Source organism: Maylandia zebra, linkage group LG8 (genome assembly GCF_041146795.1).
Source record: "Maylandia zebra isolate NMK-2024a linkage group LG8, Mzebra_GT3a, whole genome shotgun sequence".
Classification (NCBI taxonomy): Eukaryota; Metazoa; Chordata; class Actinopteri; order Cichliformes; family Cichlidae; genus Maylandia; species Maylandia zebra.
The window spans coordinates 2,251,682-2,271,166 of record NC_135174.1 but is presented as its reverse complement, the minus strand read 5'-3'; the positions used below and the strand labels follow the sequence as shown (position 1 = coordinate 2,271,166).

The window sequence follows — 19,485 nt, the reverse complement described above, 5'->3', positions numbered from 1 at the left end:
GATTTTTCCAGAGTGACCCCGATTGCTCAGATTGGTCAGGTCAGCTCTTAGAAGAGCCCCGATGGCTCCAAACGTCTCCCATTTACAGATGACAGCGTCCACTGAGCTCACTGAACTCTTCAATGCTGCAGAAATGCTTCTGTATCTTGACCCAACTCTGTCTTGGAGGTCTATAGACAATTCCTTACAATTCCTTGGACTTCATGGCTTTGTTTGTGGGCATACGCTGACAACTATAATTCTCATTATGGGATATTGTCCACAGAATTGTTAAAAATTCATTTAATCAAATTTTCTTTCTTTTTTCCCCCTAAATGAAAGTCTGTATATTGTTCACATGATCAAAATAAATTGAACACAAACGTTAAAAAAATCAGGCTGTAACAGGACAAAATGTGGAACAACTGAAGCCCTGTGAATACTTTCTGTCAGGCCTGCAAGGCTTTTGCAAATTCTTCCTTCCGTTTTCATTGGGGACTCTAAATTCGCCCCGAGATAAAATATGTGGGCGACCGTTAGTGCATCTCCTACACGTAACCTTCGACTTGAACTTTTCAGTACATTGTATCTAGTTCAGAATTAGAGCTTTGTGATTGTAGGTATGCAATACTTTGATGTGGTGGCTCCTCCAATCAGCAGTGGTGTGGTCATTCCCAGTCTCTCCATCTCTTTGGCCACATAGATCATCTCATCCAGAGAAGGGGTGATAAGACCAGACAGACCAATGACATCTGAGGTACCAAAGCAAGTACACAAATGCTGTTACAAACTAATAAGTCTTAATCCTGCAACAATACTTTGAGCTTTTGCTTAAAAAGGGTCTTATTGAAAAATGCAGGCTAAAATGACAACACGCACAAGTGTTTAGGATGCAATCAACTCAGGAAATTCTTTAAATGTATATATTATTTTCTTCATCTATGCATAGAAAGAAAATGAAAACCTGTGTTAAACCTGCTAGAGAGAAAAGTCTAAATAACAACAAAAGACTCCATGCACAGCTGTGCTCACACACTAATGATTAACAGGATCAACCAGTTATTTTCTAACCTTTCACTACCCAAGGCTGCTATTGTTTACGGTCATATCATGATTAGAAGTTGTCCTGCTTTTTAATAAGTTAGTACACAAAAGCAACAAAATATCCCATCATCATGCAAGATTACAGACTCGTCACTGCTCTATCGTTAGGACAATAACCTGACAGGAGCATTATATATTAATGCTTATAGAACAATTAAATTGCTTCGGGACTCTCAGACTCTGTATTTCTTACTGATACTTACCATGGAAACACTCAACTGGCTTCCAAATTTAGGGAACAACAGTTATATATCACACAAGTCAGAATAAATCCTGTAAACTTCTCCTTGACACATCATGGTATACCCACGAGCAGCTCCACCACACAGGCTGAGTAACTTTCATTCTGCCTAAAAGGCAAAAACTAGGCTAAAGATATCCAGCTACTGCTTAAATGCCAGCAACGTCCAGTAATGAATGAAGGCCGCTTGGATGAACATTTTAACATTATTAAATAAACCTCTGTGAAATGAAACTTTCCATAACGTTTCTGTCAGTCTGATCTTTACAGTTACCTGCTTTCTGTGTAACGGCCTCTCTGAGGATCTGATCACATGGAACCATTACACCCAGGTCGATCACTCTGCACGAGAACAGCAGAAGCAGCAGGAGAATCAGTTTGGTCTGTTTCAGCTGCATACAGGAAGCATGTGAATATAATGCATATGCATTGTTGTTCCTAGAGTATTTAAAAGTAGAATGGGAGGCAGAGCCTTCAGTTTTCAGGCCCCTCTTCTGTGGAACCAGCTTCCAGTTTGGATTCAGGAGACAGACACTATCTCTACTTTCAAGATTAGGCTTCAAACTTTCCTTTTTGCTAAAGCATATAGTTAGGGCTGGACCAGGTAACCCTGAATCCTCCCTTAGTTATGCTGCAATAGACGTAGGCTGCCGGGGGATTCCCATGATGCATTGAGTTTTTCCTTTCCAGTCACCTTTCTCACTCACTATGTGTTAACAGACCTCTCTGCATCGAATCATATCTGTTATTAACCTCTGTCTCTCTTCCACAGCATGTCTTTATCCTGTCTTCCTTCTCTCACCCCAACCAATCACAGCAGATGGCCCCGCCCCTCCCTGAGCCTGGTTCTGCTGGAGGTTTCTTCCTGTTAAAAGGGAGTTTTTCCTTCCCACTGTCACCAAAGTGCTGCTCATAGGGGGTCATATGATTGTTGGGTTTTTCTCTGTATCTATGAAGCGCCTTGAGGCGACTTATGTTGTGATTTGGCGCTATATAAATAAAATTGAATTGAATGCAGTACTGACGATGGAAGAAGGATAAGAAACTATGAAAGAACCCAGGACAGCTTAGTGGAGATGTTTATCGTGATGTGTGTAGTTATGGATTAACCAGTTGGCCCGGGCTAGCAGTCATCAATTAGAATTTAAGACAAAGATGGTCATTAGTACCAGTGGAAACCCACCACCATGGTACTCCAGCATACACAGTCCATGTCTTATTTTGTCTTTATGGGAACTATTTTATTTTCCTAATATTCTCTGAGAATGTAAAAATTATTACACAACTGCAGAAATTCTTATTTAAGAGTGCAAAAATAAATGAAATGAAAATAAATATTCAGTTGTTCAGTTAGCGATTCACAGTGAAGGATTGTTCATGTCGCTCAGCATTTAAGTGCAGCAGCACACACGCACTGAACTACAGCTGTTAAAGTAGGGCTGCTCAATTAATCTAATTTTAATCTCGATTACGATCTGGGCTTTCAACGATCATTAAAAATGACTGAGCCGATTATTAGCACCTCCCTCGTGCTTTACTCTCGCGCTGCTCCGTGTGGCAAATCGAGCGCACCTCTCTGCATTTCGAACACGTGTCACAACAATTAAGAGGACCCGAGGGAAGCTCGGAAAGCTCAGCAGAAGTTATTTGGAGAGGAGAGTGACTGCTGCTGGCTGAAAAGAGGTAAAAAAAAACTTCAGTGGTTGGAAGCATTATGGGTTCAGTCAGACGTGGATCAAGTAGACACAGTGTGTAAACTTTGCTACGGTGTCGTAGCTGCACCACAGAGCAACACTGCAAAGTTCACTAAACATAGATGTTTACATTTTTCATTTATTTCTTATATTGCAAACATTTGCACATTATTTTATAGTATTTTTTTAAAGTCATTATTCAATACATTGTTATTGTTAACCCTTTAAATCCCTGTAGAACCGGAACCGTGTAAGCTAGCGCAATAATTTGTTTTGCATATGAAACCGGAGGAGTTGTACTTACATCTGATGCCATCAGCTTGTCCTCGGTCACGGTTTCCTTCCACATAAAGCTTTGCAAAAACTGCATAAAAAGCTCTTGCAGGAACAAAAACATAATATTCCAGAAACACGCTTTGCCGATCCGATCAGCTGTTCGTAACACTTCCCACAGTGAAACAGACATCAACACGAACTATCTCATGTCCGCCATTTCCTGTCCGAAACCGGAAGTGATGTCATTTTTGCGGAAAATGTAGTTTTTTACTTGTAGGCCTTAAAAGCCTATACTGGTGTTTTTATAAGTCATGTTTGACTTTTCTGAATAGTTGCTGGGATGCTTAGAACTCAAATTGCACTGCTGGAAATAGTTTATTTTGATGCACCTGCTGTTTTCTTTGCAAATTTGCATCATAGGATTGTTTTTTGTTTTTCCTGCAGTATATAAAAATTGCTGCATCTCCAAAATAAAACTATGAAGACACTCAAAATAAATTTCCTGTTGTTGTAAACTATTTTTTGCAACTTTTTTGTATTTAAAGTTTTGAGGGATAAACCCTTAAATTTCTCCAAGTAGAAATATATGTAAAAAACAAAAAACAAAAACGATTTTCAATTTTTTTGTAGTTTATTGCACTTTTTTGCAATTAATGTAGTTACTATGGACTTAATGCAGACATATTATTAAAATATGGGCTATAACAGTTGTATAGCAACTTGAAATGCTCCCACAAATGGCACTACAACATGTAAAAAAATAATATAAGCTCTGGCGGACTTGGTTCTATGGTAGGTCTTAAAGGGTTAAATAAATATCGTCAAATAATCAAGATCTCAATTTCAGTGAAAATAATCGTGATTATCATTTTTGCCATAATCGAGCAGCCCTATGTTAAAGAGCAGTGAAATTTGGATGCTTTCTACTTCTCTCCCACAATGCAACACTAGTCCCTGTGGAGGATCAAAAGGCAATGTGAGGTGCGTTACATCACTTGACCTAGTGAGTGCACTGCTGACAGTACCACTGAGCTTAACATGTAGCCTCAGAGGACTGCAGTCTGTAAACAGAGGGATCACCCAGTTAGTGGAATATTAATGTTAATCCCCCCCAAGGCTGAAAAATGGCACTTTATTATAGTCTTGATGCATAATTTCAAATCCAATCGACTGGTTAAAGCAAGTACAAGTTCAGTCAGCTGCAGCCACTTAAGTGCTGCAAGTACACAGATTACAATGTAAATGTGTTTAGTGGGAAAGGCAAGACGCTCAGCAGCAAACTACTGTTACCTGAAGTTGTTGCAACCCAGCACTACGCCTACAATGTTTTTGCCAATATCGTGGACATCCCCCTTCACTGTAGCCAGAACTATGGTGCCTTGGTAGGGATCCTGCAGACAAAGAGAAAACAATGAGGGGAGGCCCACGGCAAACCTGACCACTCTGAGTGACATGGCTTATTCCCTCCAGCTTATGAAAACATTTGTAGAAACATTACATTTTGAGGCATTATTATCATTTATCAGTTATTCCAGTATTTGCTTGCTTTATCTTATTATTGTGGAACTCATATTCATGTAAGCTGTGAAAGTGCTGTACAGATTCTGCACACACAAAGCTTTTGGAAAAGAAAACAGTCAAAAATAAGAAGTGCTCTGAAGTCTCCTCTAAATGCACTGACCGTCTCATCACAGGATCCAGATGCAGCCATGAGCTCCTGCCTCTCCTTCTCCATGAAAGGAATCAAATAACTAACCGCCTTTTTCATAACACGAGCCGACTTGATGACCTGCAGACACATGACTGCTGACTCAGACATCTTTGCACATATAGGAAGAAACAGTCAAACGATTAATGTGTTTTGGTGAAGGATAAAAACCTCCTGGGGAAAGGTTCATGCAAAGGTTCACTGAGATAAACTGAAGTCTTTCGAAGACACAAGTAAACTGCATTCACTACAACGAAGTTCCCAATCCTGTTAAGTGTGGAAGCCGCACACAAGGTCAATATAATCAGTGTAATTTTCTTAAACTGCTTATGTAATAATTATTTAATAATAACTATTTGATTGAAGTGAAGACCTTCTAGTTTCATTTTTAGTTTAAATTTTAATCTCTGGTTTAATAAGTTACTGCAACTGTCTGGGAGTGCGTCGTCTACGTAACTGAATCCTGTCTCCATCCACAAATCCCCAGTGCCTCAGTGCAGCTGGCCCCTACAACACCAACAGCACAACAAAAACTCCAGTAAAGGAAGTGGGCTCTGTGCTTATGTACTCCAGGACTGCTGCTGTAACAGGAGGATTATCGACTCACCGGAGTTAGAGGCGATGGCCCTTCAGTGCAGGCCCTTTCATTGCAGCCATCGTTACCACTGCTTACATCTCCCACGATGCTAACAGGACACTGGACCATGCACAATAATATCAAGCAGGCCTACTAAGCAAAATGACTGTACTCTAATCCACCCACCCAACGTTATTGTCAAATATGCCGATGACACCACTGTGGGTGGGCTAATCTCTGATGGAGATGAGAGTGTACAGGACAGAGGCAGTGAATTTGTCCCGCCGATGCTCAGAAAGCAACCTGAAAAAACAACCTGAAACTGAGCGTCCTTCAAATAAACGAACTCGTCATGGACTTCAGGAGACACAGACAGCTCCACTGCCGTCTCATCATAAATGGAGAACGGGTGGAATCTGTCTCCACCTTCAGGTTTCTGGGCACCTACATCTCCGTCGACCTCACCTAGACCCACAACACCACTGCTGCATTTCCTCCGTGTCCTGAGGAAGAATAACTTGGATCAGAAGTTCTTGCAGCCCTCAGTGGAGAGCGTGCTCTCCTACTGCCACAACTGGGAACAGGAAGTAAGTAACACCGTCCAAAAAAATCATTGGCTGCCCTCTGCAGTCCTTGTAAGCCATCCCCGGATCCTTCTGTCTGAGGAAAACCAGGGTCATTACAGGTGACCCCTAGAAGCCCACCCACCCGCTGCCCTCTGGATGGCACCTCAGGTCAGTCAGGACTCACAAACAGCTTCTTCCTCTGGGACATTTGGACTGTTAACAAACACTAAAAGAAAATATTCATATTTCATCCCTGCACAGTTCGTGTGGAGCACCCACAATTTCACTGTACATGCACAATGACAATAAAGGCCTATTCTATTCTATTCTATTCTATTCTCATTCAAAGGAAAAGGGGATTTGGTGATGAACTGAGTTTCTTTATTAGCCATAATTACTTCTTTAGACAGTTTTATCGGATTTACTGAAATAAACTTGGGGATCTGTCAGGATATTTGACTAAAACTAAAACTGGTCATTTTATTTGAGACAAAGCAAAGCTAAAGTTGTTCCCACACTGTGCCACAGAAACGGTGTTCACCATGAAATTTGACCATAATCAGCTGCCAGACCACATGCACTCAAAGTCATCATCGTACCTGTGGCAGGAACATCTTTCCAGCTCCAAACAAGTCTCCCACCGCCTTCATGCCGTTCATCAGGGGTCCCTCAATGATACGAAGGGGTCGAGTGTAGCGGTGAACCTGAGCCCGACACTCTTCAACATCCTCCACCACATACTTCTCTATTCCCTAACAGCATCAATACAAGACGGACCATTAATAACATCTGGTGTTAGGAACATTTTCAAAACAAAGTCAATATATATAAATTTCATATGTGGAATTTGAGGCAATGTTTGAACATGAATACTTCCCAAACTATTAAAGATAAAATCCAGACATTTTCACTCTCCCTCCTTAGAGTAAAGTAAATTAGGATGTGATCATTAGAACAGATACGTCTAAAACTATCTGCCACGGCCTTTCAAGTTCCAAAACAAAAAATACTCCAAAAAAGGGCGTGGGCGGCAAAGGGTGGTTTGTTTCAGAACGCACTTCCGACTTGATTCTTTGAAAAATAAATGCTGTTTACTTCATGGCAAAATAAAACCCAAAAATCAACCCAATCATTTCTTACAACTTAGATGTAAATGAAACTTAATCCAACTCCACAAGTTCATAAAGTGTCAGTGTCCCACCCGACCACCAAAACCCCCCCAAAACATTTCCAGCACACCCCACAGCGTGCCCTTAATCTCTAAATTAATGGGAGGTTCCAAAAGTTACCAAACGTATCACGACGTCTTCAGTCTCAGCTGCTTTCCCCAACCCCAAGGTACATTTGGATAACGACTGAAACCAGCACTACTGGTGAACAAATGGGTGTGAGGTCAGTTCTTTGGATCATAATTATGCAACTTGTCACGACTATTGAAAAACAATTAACCGTTCACCTCACGAGGATCCGACAGAGACTGACAATGCTTCTACATACTCTTCACAAGGTGTTTGAATTAGGGCTGGGTATCGCCACGGATTTCTACAATCGATTCGATTTGAATCAGGGAAATTTTGCCTCAGACAGTCAGAAAAATTATACATCTCATCATTTAACAGTACATATCCATATTTTTCTATCTATAAAAAGAAAGCTGACACTGTGAGACTTCATCAGAGGTGTGAGCTTCACAGCAGAGGCCTTTGTGTCAAAGTGACTGAGGATAAAACAGAAAAACATGAAGCAGATTTTCCTGGCCTGGTTTTTTATAACTGCTTTAAAATATTCTGCAGTAGCTAAAAAAACCATGAATCAGCATATGAACATAACCTGATGCTGCTGAAGTGAAGCAGAGCAAAGTTACAGAGGTTTGATTACAGACACAGCTGAGAGTCTCTGGCATCATTTTAAAGTTTACATTTCTTCAGTATTGAACAGCAGAAATGAGGCTTTCTTGGTCTTTTTCAGGGACGACAACAGTTGTTCTGGAGCAGTGGAGGTTGATCAAGCCTTGAAAGCCGCTGCTACTAATTCCAGGGATAACAACAGGTCCCACAACTCAAGCACTTTGTTTTCCAATCTGTGACTTTTTGTATACAATCTTTTGTTATTTATTACTATTTATATTTTATTCCTGCACAGCTGGTGTGGAGCTCTATAATTTTGTCGTACATGTACAATTACAATAAAAGGGCTGTTCTCTTTCATCCTAGGCACACAGCTCTACCTACTGGACCGCTCTGACAATTCTCTCACAACTAAAACCGTATTTTATTGTATAACAGAAACATCCGATTACCTTACCTTTATCAGAGCGTACTCCAGCCGCTCCTCTACACTTCCTTCCCTCCACTCGTCTGTCCGAATGATCTGCTTCCCTCCTTTGGTGTTGTTCTGTTAACAAACATCTGTCAAGCAAAGCAACAACAGCTTGGTGCTGCGTGACATGCGTGTGTGTACCTGTGCGTAGGCCAGCAGCTTCTCCGTAGCATCGCCATCTCTGTTCCAGATGAGGTTCTCACACAGTGTCAGCAGTTCCTTGTCGATGTCGTCATAAACGGGCAGGTTCCCTGCATTCACTATTCCCATATCCATACCGTTCTGTCGCGGCACAGCGGATAGCAACATAAAGCTAACGCAGACAAACTTCTTATTTCTAATAAGAAATGTGTAGCTCGTTACATTTGGAGGCAAATTTCATTGAACTAAAGATCATTTGTTGTTACAGAGTTCCAACAAGTACACTGCAAGTCTTTGTGAGAGCGTTCTGAATCTTCACATGCAGTTTCACTCTTTCTTTCTGTTTACGCTCACTACATCGAATAATAACAAAACACAAAAATGAAGGCCCGCACTACAACCTTCATGTTTACCTTGATAGCACGGTACAGAAACACCCCGTGCATAGCTTCTCTGATCACCTCCATTCCTCGGAAAGAGAAGGACAGGTTGGACAGACCTCCGCTCACCCTGGCTCTTGGCAATGTTTCCTAAACATCAACGCCGATGCAAAAACACATCACGGTTACACCAACCAGAATCAAAGGTTTGTGTTGTGATTAATGTGGATCTACAGAACTGATGGACTATTGAATAAAACTTCAAACAGCTGATTAGAATAGTTTAAGCACAGTTTCTAGCCTGTACAGTAAATATCACTTAATGAGAATTAATGCTGTTGTCCTTATACTTGAATGACCTTAAGGCATTTTTTAGCCCTGAAATCTACTAGTTATATAAGTTAGTTAGAAACACCAAACTACAGGAAGATAAAGGATGAGGTTTGTAAGTAATGTGGCTGCTAAAGCACAGATGCAAACTTTGAGGGATGAGATGAAGTTGTGTTGAGTCTCTACCTTAATAAGTTTAGTGGCCGCGATGAAGCTGATTGCATACTCGTTGTGTTCCTCCATGCCTGTACCAATGGTCAGGATGTTGGGGTCAAAGATGATGTTGTTTGGGTCGAATCCCACTTTGTTGACCAACAGCTTGTAGGCACGAGTGCAAATCTCCACTTTGCGCTCCGTATCTGTGGCCTGCAGAGGACAGCACGCTTATCAGCAAGTTCATGTGTGTCTGTCTGTGTGTCCACATGAGCGAAGGCATGTGCAAACCTGCCCCTCCTCATCAAAAGCCATGACCACCACAGCAGCTCCGTAACGCTTCACAGTGGCAGCTCGGAGCAGAAACTCCTGCTCGCCCTCCTTCAGACTGATGCTGTTCACGATGCACTTCCCCTGGCAGCATTTCAGCCCAGCCTCAATCACTGAGAAGTTAGAGGAGTCGATGCAGAGAGGAACCTGAGGAAGGGAAGAAGAGCTGAAGGGAAACAAAAACAGCCTGCAGTGTGTACATCATCATGTCCACTGATGCACTGATCAGATCAGGTATCGCTGACAACAGACAATCACGTCTTTACTACACTATTCAGTAGCAGCTTTGCTGCTCGCTGCCTCCATGCTCTGCTGCTAACAGCAAAGTGTCAGCGATACAGTCAACAGTATTTCATACCTGCACTACAGAACAGCTTTACTCTTATGTTTGGAAACTGCTGAACACAAAGACATCTCATTATCACTCAGCTTATCTCACAGATTAGGAAAAGCATGAAGTGTAATACAGGACCGAAGCATATTGTTGTTTCAGCTAACAGAAAGACACTGATTGAAAGCAGCTTGGTGAAAACCTTGAGCTCATTCGTCAGTGTGCTCAGAGCGAAAGCTGAAGCTTGCTGATATTTAACAGGTGACAGTTTCACCATCTATGCAGGGGCAGGGGAGTGTTTGATAACCTCATCACACTCTGAGGCTCTGCTTACACTACGCCGGTCAGACTGTACTTCTATTTCTGTAATGTATGCTGTACTCATATGAATGTTTTGCCTTTGAATGTCCTACCCGAGCAATATCTGGCTCAGAAGCAATGAAGCTACAGAATCGAGCCATGGCTTTTGGTCCGTCTAGCATCCCTTCATCCATGTTTATATCCAGGACCTGAGCTCCCATCTCCACCTGGGCCTTAGCGATGCTCAGAGCCTCCTTCACATTACACAGAAAAGCCAGTTGAGAATTAAAAACCTAACAATCACAATCAAACTTCTGAAAGTGAACAGCATTAATGTTAAAAACAACACGAATAAATTCAGGTAATATTATTAAATTAAACTACCTCATAGTTTCCAGCCATGATCAGCTTAGCAAATTTGCGTGACCCAGCCACATTGCAACGCTCGCCGATGTTTACAAAGTTGGTGTGTGGGCCAACGGTGAACGGTTCTAAACCTGCAAACAAAAGAATATGTTGTGTCCTGCATGAAGTTAAATCAACAAGCAGCCCTTTAGCACAGCAAGCTTACAACAACTGCTTCTGTTCTGTCAAAGGTTCGGCATGTTTATACTCAATGTTAGGATTTCTTTTAAAGTTTGAAACTTTGTCTCCTGCTAAAGAAACCAGGAGATGGAAATGAAAGCAGAACAGCTTTGATCAGAACTCCTGAATTTATAAACCAACTGACAATCTCCGTTTGGAATTTTAACTCCCAGAGTGCAACGAGTTTCAAAGTCTGACGTGCAAACACCGTTTCTACCGTGTGTGTTGTTGTGCAGCTTTACACATGGTAACGAGAGGTTTTACTACCAGAGAGCAGCAAGTAGTCTTGATAAATATCAGCAGCAGGAGCTCTCGGCACACAGTGTCTGACTGCTTCAGCTATGGCTCTGTATGGGAGGAGGGAAACAGAAAACTGGAGTGTTATATTTGAGGCAGACGTTTTATTATGAAAATGTTATACTGACCTTATGTGTGATGGAGTAGTTCCACAGCAGCCTCCCACAATATTCACAAGTCCATCCATGGCAAACTCCTGCAGACAGGACACAGTCTTATGACTGATTTATGCTTCAGCAGGAAACTTACGTCTTAACCGGAAACCCATTTTAACCCAACACATTAACCTTCATTCATTCGTAGATCGCTGACCCAATGTGTAGCTACAGGTTATGTGGAAGGTTACAGCACAGGGTTAAAACGGGTGTCTGGGTGTTACGGCTGTGGCCATAACAACACTGTGTGCGCTGTTTTGTTCTGTGTCTCTTTACTGTGCTTAAGACAGGTCCCTCCCCTAATGAAGAGTAGTGAGCAGCTGATTGGACCGTGGAACACGTGACCGCGTTCAAAAAGCCGCTCTGACAGCTCCCGCAGGAGAGAGAGAGAGAGTGGAGCGAGCAGCTTGACAGCCGACGCGGTCCTGACCCTGGTTTTCCAGCCTACACTGTTGCTGTGCGTTTGTGTGAGCGTGCTCAGTGAGAGCCGCTCCTGGTGCATTAACTTAGTGCTTAGGCTGAAGGGGTGAGCCACCTTTTCCTTTGGAACAGTTTTCTCCTGTTTGCCGGGTTAGGCAGCGAGGGTTAGTGTTGTCCTTGGTTTGTTCTGTTTCGTTCTTAGGGTTTAGCTAGTTTTCTGGTGGGACTTAGTTGGTTTGGTTTATTATTTTGGCCTGGGTTCACCCTGGAGCTGTGCTTCATTACCTTCAATAAAATCACCTCCTTTTACTCACAACTGGTTCTGGATGTTTGGCTTGGGAACCAGGGCGGGGATTTGTCTCTCTCTCCTCTACGCGCCTAGGCTAGGGGCGTAACACTGGTTACGACAGACTTTCCACAGAAGTCCAAACAAAGTCAGCACAACTCCTCAGCAACCCCAGACAGGTTTTTGTCTTTTAATACTGTTTTCAGTCACACTGGATGGCAGCTGGCAGGCCTCCAGCTTAAGCTGACAGTAGCACCTGCATGGAAGCTGAGAAATGTAGTGCTGTCAATGAGGCCAGCTACAGGTGATCAACCTGGGATATCAGGATATCAGATTCAGGAGGAAATCAGGAGTTTCTCTTGTGAGAGTGTCCTAGGTTGACGTAGGGAAGGTTAACCAAGCATCTTTTTCCCAAGGTGGGAGAAGTCAGAGCTCCAAGAGGAAACCTGTGCGAGCACAGACAGATGATATTTAACAAACTCCACACAGACGGACCCCATCTGGGTTGGACCTCGGGACCCTCCAGCTCTGCGTCATCATTCTGTTCAGACGGTGTAAAGCTAATTGCTCTGACTCAGTCTAAGGGGACAAGTGGACCCTTCACTGCAGGGTCTAGGTTTTCTGTCCCTTCCTGTACTGCTTTACACCTAAATGTCACTCAGGAAAAAACAAACAAAAAAAAATCAAACCTTTAAATTGGAGGCTGTTACTTGTGGAGTTTCATCGTACCCTCCAAATGTGTTGGGAAGGCCTAACAGAGAAAGATAACATGTAGATATGATGACATCACATCTTCCTGGAGGCTCTGAAAGATGTTGCAGCAGGAACTGCCTGGACTACATACACGATGAACCTGCTATACAAAGCTGTGGTGTGTCATCAGAATCATCATGGCTTCAGCATGTGTGGTTTGTGTGTCCTCTGCTGTTTACACAGTGTCTTACCTGCATTGGGATAACAGATAATGAAAGCTGTGGTGCTTTTGCCTATGGCCTCAATGAATGGTCTCATCTCTTTTGCCCCCAAAGCACAGTTCAGACCAATACTGCACAAAGAAAGGAGGAAGGGTCTTACTGGGAAGCCATTTGTATCACATCACTGGTTTGTTCTACATTTAGAAGAGCAGCTGTTTGGTTTGATGTACAGTAACTCACCAGAGCGGATCAGCATGCGATACGCTCACTACAAAGGCTTCTCCGGTCTGACCAGACAGAGTCCGTCCACTGCGGTCCACAATGGTCCCTGAGATCTGTATGAGCACGGTAAGAATTTAATAGCAACTTATTAAGGCTGAACTGATTTCTTTAGAATCACTTTCAATACTTTTCAGCCAGTTCTAAAAACATCTTTGTTAAGCTTTAAAGGATTTTACAAAAATACAGAACAGAGAAAGTTCTTTATGCTGCATTTATTAGGTCTTGTTATAATCCTTCTTATATTTAAGTGTTTAAGAAAAGTCGTGGGACTATCAGCCTTTCTTTTGACACATGTGCAGTAAATGCTGCCTGTGGTGACACGTGGGCAGGTGCTGGAAAGGTTAAAGTCTGTCAGCAAACAGGATGAAGTGTCCTACGAGCTCCCGGCTGCACTGACACACAGTGTACCAACCACCACGGACACCAGCAGGTCACATGACACCCCAAATCATCAGCCTGTGGAAACGTCACACCGGGGACATTGTAGGACATAATAACGATACTTTTTGGTTAAATGTGTCTACAGTGTATTAAACTTTGGCTTATTTTTAAATAACTGATGCAAAACACCGGACTTCCTCAGTATTCTTATTTAGAAGACGCACCATTAATTAGTAGTGAACTGCAATACATTTAGAGAAACACTCATTTTTAGGAAACTATGAGCAAAGTTTCTAGGATGTGAGATTGAAACTAGAATACTCTGAAAATGAAGCCTTATGATGTGTGTTTGTCCACTCCTCCATCCATTCTAAGTGAGGTAAACAGTGTTTAAAAGTCGTGCAGCGTGGAGAAGAATAAAGAACCAGACTTACAAAGACTGGCTTTCGTTCGTAGCTCTTTTCAAATAACAGGTCGATCGCAAACAAGGCAGCCTGCAGATACAATGATCAAGTAGAAAGAGTGTAAAAAAGACTTGCATACAGTTCAAAAGTGCACTCTACTGGTGGAATAAGTTGAAATTCTAGTACTAGTACTTCATCTGTAATGAAGTGTTCATCAGTGGGTTACTCAGTGTTAATCCTTTAACCTTAACATTACCACTATGTAAACAGGATGAGGGGTACCTTTGCATTGGCAGTGTCAAAGATGGTTTCCACTAGAAGGATGTCCACTCCCCCGTCTAATAACCCTCGTACCTGCTCTGAATAGGCTTCTACTAGCTCGTCGAACGCTGCAGAAAACACACACACTTTATTCATTGCAGTTACATACTGTATGGTGCTTATTTGCACAATGACATCATTCAATCTGAGTGTACAGCCCAGAGTTACTTCACAAATCACACATATAATGAAGCATAAAACACCGGTGCTGGAATTCCTGACATTCCTCTTCCCGATCCTGCTAATATGTCCCTAACCCTAAGAGTCACGATATTATGCAAACAGTTGCAACATTAACTGCAGTTCATCAGCCAATCACGCATCTCTTCACACATGCAGCGACAAACCATCTCACCTATCTACATCGACAGTGTTTAAAAGCTAAAGCACAACGTTGGCTGAATAACCAGTGAGCAGTCTTACTGATGTTCCTGAAATCTGGTCTCTCCACACATGGTGAAACAGACAAGGTCTTATTGGTGGGACCCACTGCGCCAGCCACGTAGCGTTTATCCCCTGATAACAAACACAAAGGTGCTGATGAACTCTCTGACACTGCAGCATTGCACAAACACTGGTGACAGTAATGTGTGGCTGTACTGCTGACCGCATTGTTTAGTGACGTCGTCCGCTGCCCTCCTCGCCAGCTGTGCTGATGCTTTGTTGAGACGATAAGCCTACACAACACACACAGGTTTACACCTTAGAGCAACCCGTCATTACTTATTACTGAAATGATTATGTCTCATGTTTCAGTGGAAAAGGTCAGTGTAGTAATATACTTAAGATTAATTCAAATGTCTTTGTTACAGCACATACAATTGAGCTGAACAGTAAATAAATCAATATAATAAAAAAAATACTGAAGACAAATATTTTACTGAGGTGAAACCTGACATTCACAAAAACGACTTCCTTCCATAAAAGGATAAATGACTCATAAATTCTAACATGGTTCCATGCAAGCCAAGCTGTGGTCAAGTAGGGACATCGTACCATGTGTTCAAGTCCGTAGTCTGCCTGGGCGATGGACGTGCTGCTGAAAGTGTTGGTCTCTATGATATCAGCACCAGCCAGCAGGTACTCCTTTAAGCAGCCAAGATGAGGAGAGCAAAGCTTGCACATAAATACAATTACACACCTGCACAGTGCAGGCGAAGTGCAAAGATTCCCATTTCGTTGACTGGATTAACCAACCTTGTGTATTTTGTAAATGATGTCCGGCTGTGTGATGCTGAGAATGTCATTGTTGCCTTTCAGCAGCAGTGTATGTGTTTTGAACTCCTCCCCCCTGAAATCTTCTTCTTCAAGCTTTTGCTGTTGGATCATTGTTCCCATTCCACCATCCAAGACCATGATCCTTTGCTGCAGCACTGCTCTCAGCTCTGACTCCAGTGGGCAGCTGCATCCTGAGCAGAAAGTGGGATGCAGTTATAGAATGACAAACTACATATTACACATAACAGGAGAAAGAAAGAGAAAAAAGTGATCCTGCAGGTGATAAATGTGAGACGGGTGGATTTTTATTCAGCATAACTTAAATATTCTTTGGATATTTTTTGTTTTTTTTACATATGCAGTACCACTACATGGTATATATACAAAGTGTACTTTTTATTTAAAGACTGGGTGACAGATTAGGGTGGGGTCTGGGGCTTCTGTGCTTTATTTCCAGCTGTCTGATGATTTGGTTTTACACCAGTTTGTGATTGAAACGCTTTTCTTTGTATAAAATAAAAAGGAAAAAAAAAAACAGGCACGAGGCATTCTGCAAGTATTCAGGACTTTTCCCCTTTAATGTAAACACGCACTGACATGATTTGCATTTGGTTTTATACATAATAAAGTACATTATGGGGACATGTGAGCCACGTGCTTCACATCTGATTGTACAGCAGCAGAAGTACACGCTCTACCGCACACATGTGTGATACGAATGGAAACTTGCTGAACACGTGTTTCGTGCAGTGGGTCCCTGTACAGTAGCTGCAGCACCAAGTTTAGCAAACAGATACCTGTTACCGCGGCCAGCACTCCGCATATTTACCCGCTTCTGAGGAGAACGGCTGAAAGACGTTAGTGGGAGCCATGTTGTAAACAGCCTCACAGTCCGTCTGAGGAACACAATGATCTTTTTCGAACTTATCCAGTCGACTCGCTCCTGTTTTGTCGAAGCTTCTTCGGTGATTCGAGGGTCGCCGCAGCACTTCCGGTCTCTTTATTTCAAAATAAAGGTTTCAAAGGGGGAAAAGTAGCGTTTGGACACTGCTCAGAGCCAAGAGTTACAAAACTTTCCCTGTTACAATGTTCTAGGCTGACTCATTCCACGGACAGATATGAGATCAGTCTGCCCTATCTGGCGACTTGCCCACCCAATAAAAACTAATGCAACGTGAAACTGACTTTTGTTCAGCCAATGCAAAAAGCAGCAGTAACCCGTCTACTTCTTATTGGGTGCGCCGCCCACAGCCCGCCTCGAAGTCCCGGGCTGCAAAATACAAAGTGTTCAAAGGAAGAAATAGGCATAGTTAGGTGAAACACGGCCACGCGTGTCGGCACAATGAACGGGTCTCGGGGCTCTAGCCCCGCCCACTATTACTACTGACGTGGCTCACAGCAGGGGCCTCGAACTCCTGAAACTTTTCCACCTGACCCTGTTGCAACACACCTGAATACAGTTAGTAAGTCATTAGCAAGACTCTAGAACTTGACTGCACGCTGAGGTTGCGCTTCAGCCATTTGATTCATGTTACAGCAGCTCATGAGTGAATGAACATGGTGCAATAAAAGTACTATTAGAAGTACAGCGATCGAGAGTTGGCAGTTCATCTTGTAATCGGAAGTTTGCCGAGCCTGTTCGAGCCCCGGCTCCGACAGTCTCGGTCGTTGTGTCCTTGGGCGAGACACTTCACCAGTTGCCTGGTGGTGGTCAGAGGGCCCGGTGGCGCCCGCCAGTGTCCGGCAGCCTCGCCTCTGTCAGTGCGCCCCAGGGTGGCTGTGGCTACAATGTAGCTGCCATCACCAGTGTGTGGATGACTGGATGTAGTGTAAAGTGCTTCGGGGTCCTTAGGGACTAAGTAAAAGCGCTATACAAATACAGGCCATTTTACATTTTTCCAAACACTCACATTTACTTAATTTTACTTGAGTAGGTAGGGTTAGGGGTTGCCACGTCAGCATGCAGTCAAGTTCTATACTCTTGCTAATGACTTACTAATTGTATTCAGGTGTGTTGCAACAGGCTCACATGGAAAAGTTTCAGCCCTCGACGACTGGAGTTTGAGAATTCTGAGTTACACTAATTCATAGAATTTGTTAATGAGTGACTGAGGAGCACTCTGATATACTTTTAGTGCACCTAAATAAAATGTCTCCCCTATTTATCTCCTGCTGGCCCCTGCAATCTAAGACAGATAGTCTTTACACTTTTACAGACGTGTACATTTCTCACAGAGTGCTACAGGTGTCTGCTTACATGCACAGCGTGTGTGAGTGAGAGCGCATTTTTTCTTTGTGAACTTTGTGTCCAGTTCATATGGTCTCCTGCTGGCCCCGTTGCTATATTCATGTATGTTTAACTGTGAACTCAGAGCTAGGTCACAGTTCTGCAGCTTGTCAAACAACATCCTCTACAGTAAAGTATATATTTGTGAATAAGTGCAGATTATATGTTTCAGTTGTTTTGGTACAGGTGTGTCTCTGGAGTGTTCACATGTTTAATGGATCATTGCTTCTGTGTCTTGGTCAGAAAAGTTTTTATTCTGTTAAATCATAAAAGATAGATGGATGGATATTACTGTCACTTACAGTGTTAGTCTCGCCTAAGTAACCTACATATTACTTAGAACTGCAAAGACTGGATAATTCAGAGAAATTGCGAGTTTAGACCCTGTTGGGGGTGCTAAAGCCCCCCTAAATTTAATCACGGCAGCCTTAAAAGTAACTATAGTAATAGTACCAATGATATTGTATTTTAGTGTTTAGTGACTGTGAAATGATCAGGACCCACACAGCGTTCAATTATTGGTTCCAGCACTTAGTATTCAACCGGGAAGCCAGCTTTTCCAGCTCCTTCCCAACTCCAAGCACTAAAAGGTGGGAAAGCGTTCATTAGTTGCAATCCCTCTCACCTGTCCCTTCCGACCTCCCGGCTCCGCCCCGTGAGCTGACCGTACTACCGCTTTACTGCAGCAGAGCCAGAGACCACACCCCTGTCACAGTGAGACGGGAGAGGATGAAAACTGTCCAATGTTGTTGATGATCATTTGAAAATGTCAACCCCCAAAGTAACTCAGCTGAACAGAGGTTTGAGTTGTAGCTTCAGGTGGACATGACTATTTTAGGCACATCCTTAATTACAAAAGATTTATATTGAACTTGAACATTCCCAAAATCTGAACATGGCAAAACTAATCCTCAATTTTATCTGGAGAAAACACACAAATGTCGCATTAAGAAAAATGTTTCAATGAATAAGGCTAATAAAGGCAGAACCCCTGTCTTAGATTTTTAAACTTTTCAAAAATTAAATATATTCCAGGTATTCTTTAAACAATGTGATTGTGTTTGGAATGCTGAACTTCTGAATCTCTTTAACTCCGTAGGATTCCATTTTTTAAGATGCAACTTCAGTATGTCTAAAATGATTTCCTTTTACAAACTGATGTTATTGTGTACAAAAACAAGCCAAATGAACAGGATGTTTGAGTTAGAAATTAAAACTGCTGTCATTTTAAACCAAGTTTGCTTTGTTGACAAAAATGCCACTTTTCTAGACAACTGTTTTTGGGACGTGTGTGTGTGTGTGTGTGTGTGTGTGTGTGTGTGTGTGTGTGTGTGTGTGTGTGTGTGTGTGTGTGTGTGTGTGAAAATGTGCTTTTGTAACAACAGAGGGCAGTGAGGATGAGGGGAGTTGGAGGCTGCATGCCCCGCTGGAAGGCTTTAATTCGTTTCTGTTGTTCTTGTCAAATCAGAAAAAAGAAAATCAGGATCAAATTCAGACTTGCACACG

General features: G+C 42.5%; 1 protein-coding gene across 3 annotated transcripts in view; it reads right to left on the bottom strand.

The window, feature by feature from the left end:
• The window catches only part of mtr (5-methyltetrahydrofolate-homocysteine methyltransferase), a 28,730-nt gene extending 11,702 nt beyond the window's left edge, over nucleotides 1-17,028 (bottom strand). Inside the window, exons 1-24 of one of the 3 annotated variants that reach the window (XM_004570383.6) lie at nucleotides 16,522-17,028; nucleotides 15,672-15,883; nucleotides 15,471-15,560; nucleotides 15,082-15,151; nucleotides 14,898-14,990; nucleotides 14,436-14,542; nucleotides 14,184-14,243; nucleotides 13,327-13,421; nucleotides 13,117-13,217; nucleotides 12,862-12,923; nucleotides 11,440-11,507; nucleotides 11,282-11,361; nucleotides 10,814-10,926; nucleotides 10,543-10,683; nucleotides 9,760-9,945; nucleotides 9,502-9,681; nucleotides 9,019-9,135; nucleotides 8,606-8,746; nucleotides 8,450-8,539; nucleotides 6,745-6,897; nucleotides 4,976-5,083; nucleotides 4,585-4,685; nucleotides 1,599-1,666; nucleotides 611-731 (exon numbers count right to left, since the gene is read on the bottom strand). In XM_004570383.6, the coding sequence (XP_004570440.2) occupies nucleotides 611-731; nucleotides 1,599-1,666; nucleotides 4,585-4,685; nucleotides 4,976-5,083; nucleotides 6,745-6,897; nucleotides 8,450-8,539; nucleotides 8,606-8,746; nucleotides 9,019-9,135; nucleotides 9,502-9,681; nucleotides 9,760-9,945; nucleotides 10,543-10,683; nucleotides 10,814-10,926; nucleotides 11,282-11,361; nucleotides 11,440-11,507; nucleotides 12,862-12,923; nucleotides 13,117-13,217; nucleotides 13,327-13,421; nucleotides 14,184-14,243; nucleotides 14,436-14,542; nucleotides 14,898-14,990; nucleotides 15,082-15,151; nucleotides 15,471-15,560; nucleotides 15,672-15,883; nucleotides 16,522-16,564 (2,600 nt within the window). In that variant the 5' untranslated portion in view covers nucleotides 16,565-17,028. Of the gene's footprint in view, nucleotides 1-610; nucleotides 732-1,598; nucleotides 1,667-4,584; nucleotides 4,686-4,975; nucleotides 5,084-6,744; nucleotides 6,898-8,449; nucleotides 8,540-8,605; nucleotides 8,747-9,018; nucleotides 9,136-9,501; nucleotides 9,682-9,759; nucleotides 9,946-10,542; nucleotides 10,684-10,813; nucleotides 10,927-11,281; nucleotides 11,362-11,439; nucleotides 11,508-12,861; nucleotides 12,924-13,116; nucleotides 13,218-13,326; nucleotides 13,422-14,183; nucleotides 14,244-14,435; nucleotides 14,543-14,897; nucleotides 14,991-15,081; nucleotides 15,152-15,470; nucleotides 15,561-15,671; nucleotides 15,884-16,489 lie in introns of those variants that run through there. The other 2 variants (XM_004570384.5, XM_076887177.1) reach the window with 2 other exon arrangements.
• Between the last annotated feature and the right edge of the window lie 2,457 nt (nucleotides 17,029-19,485).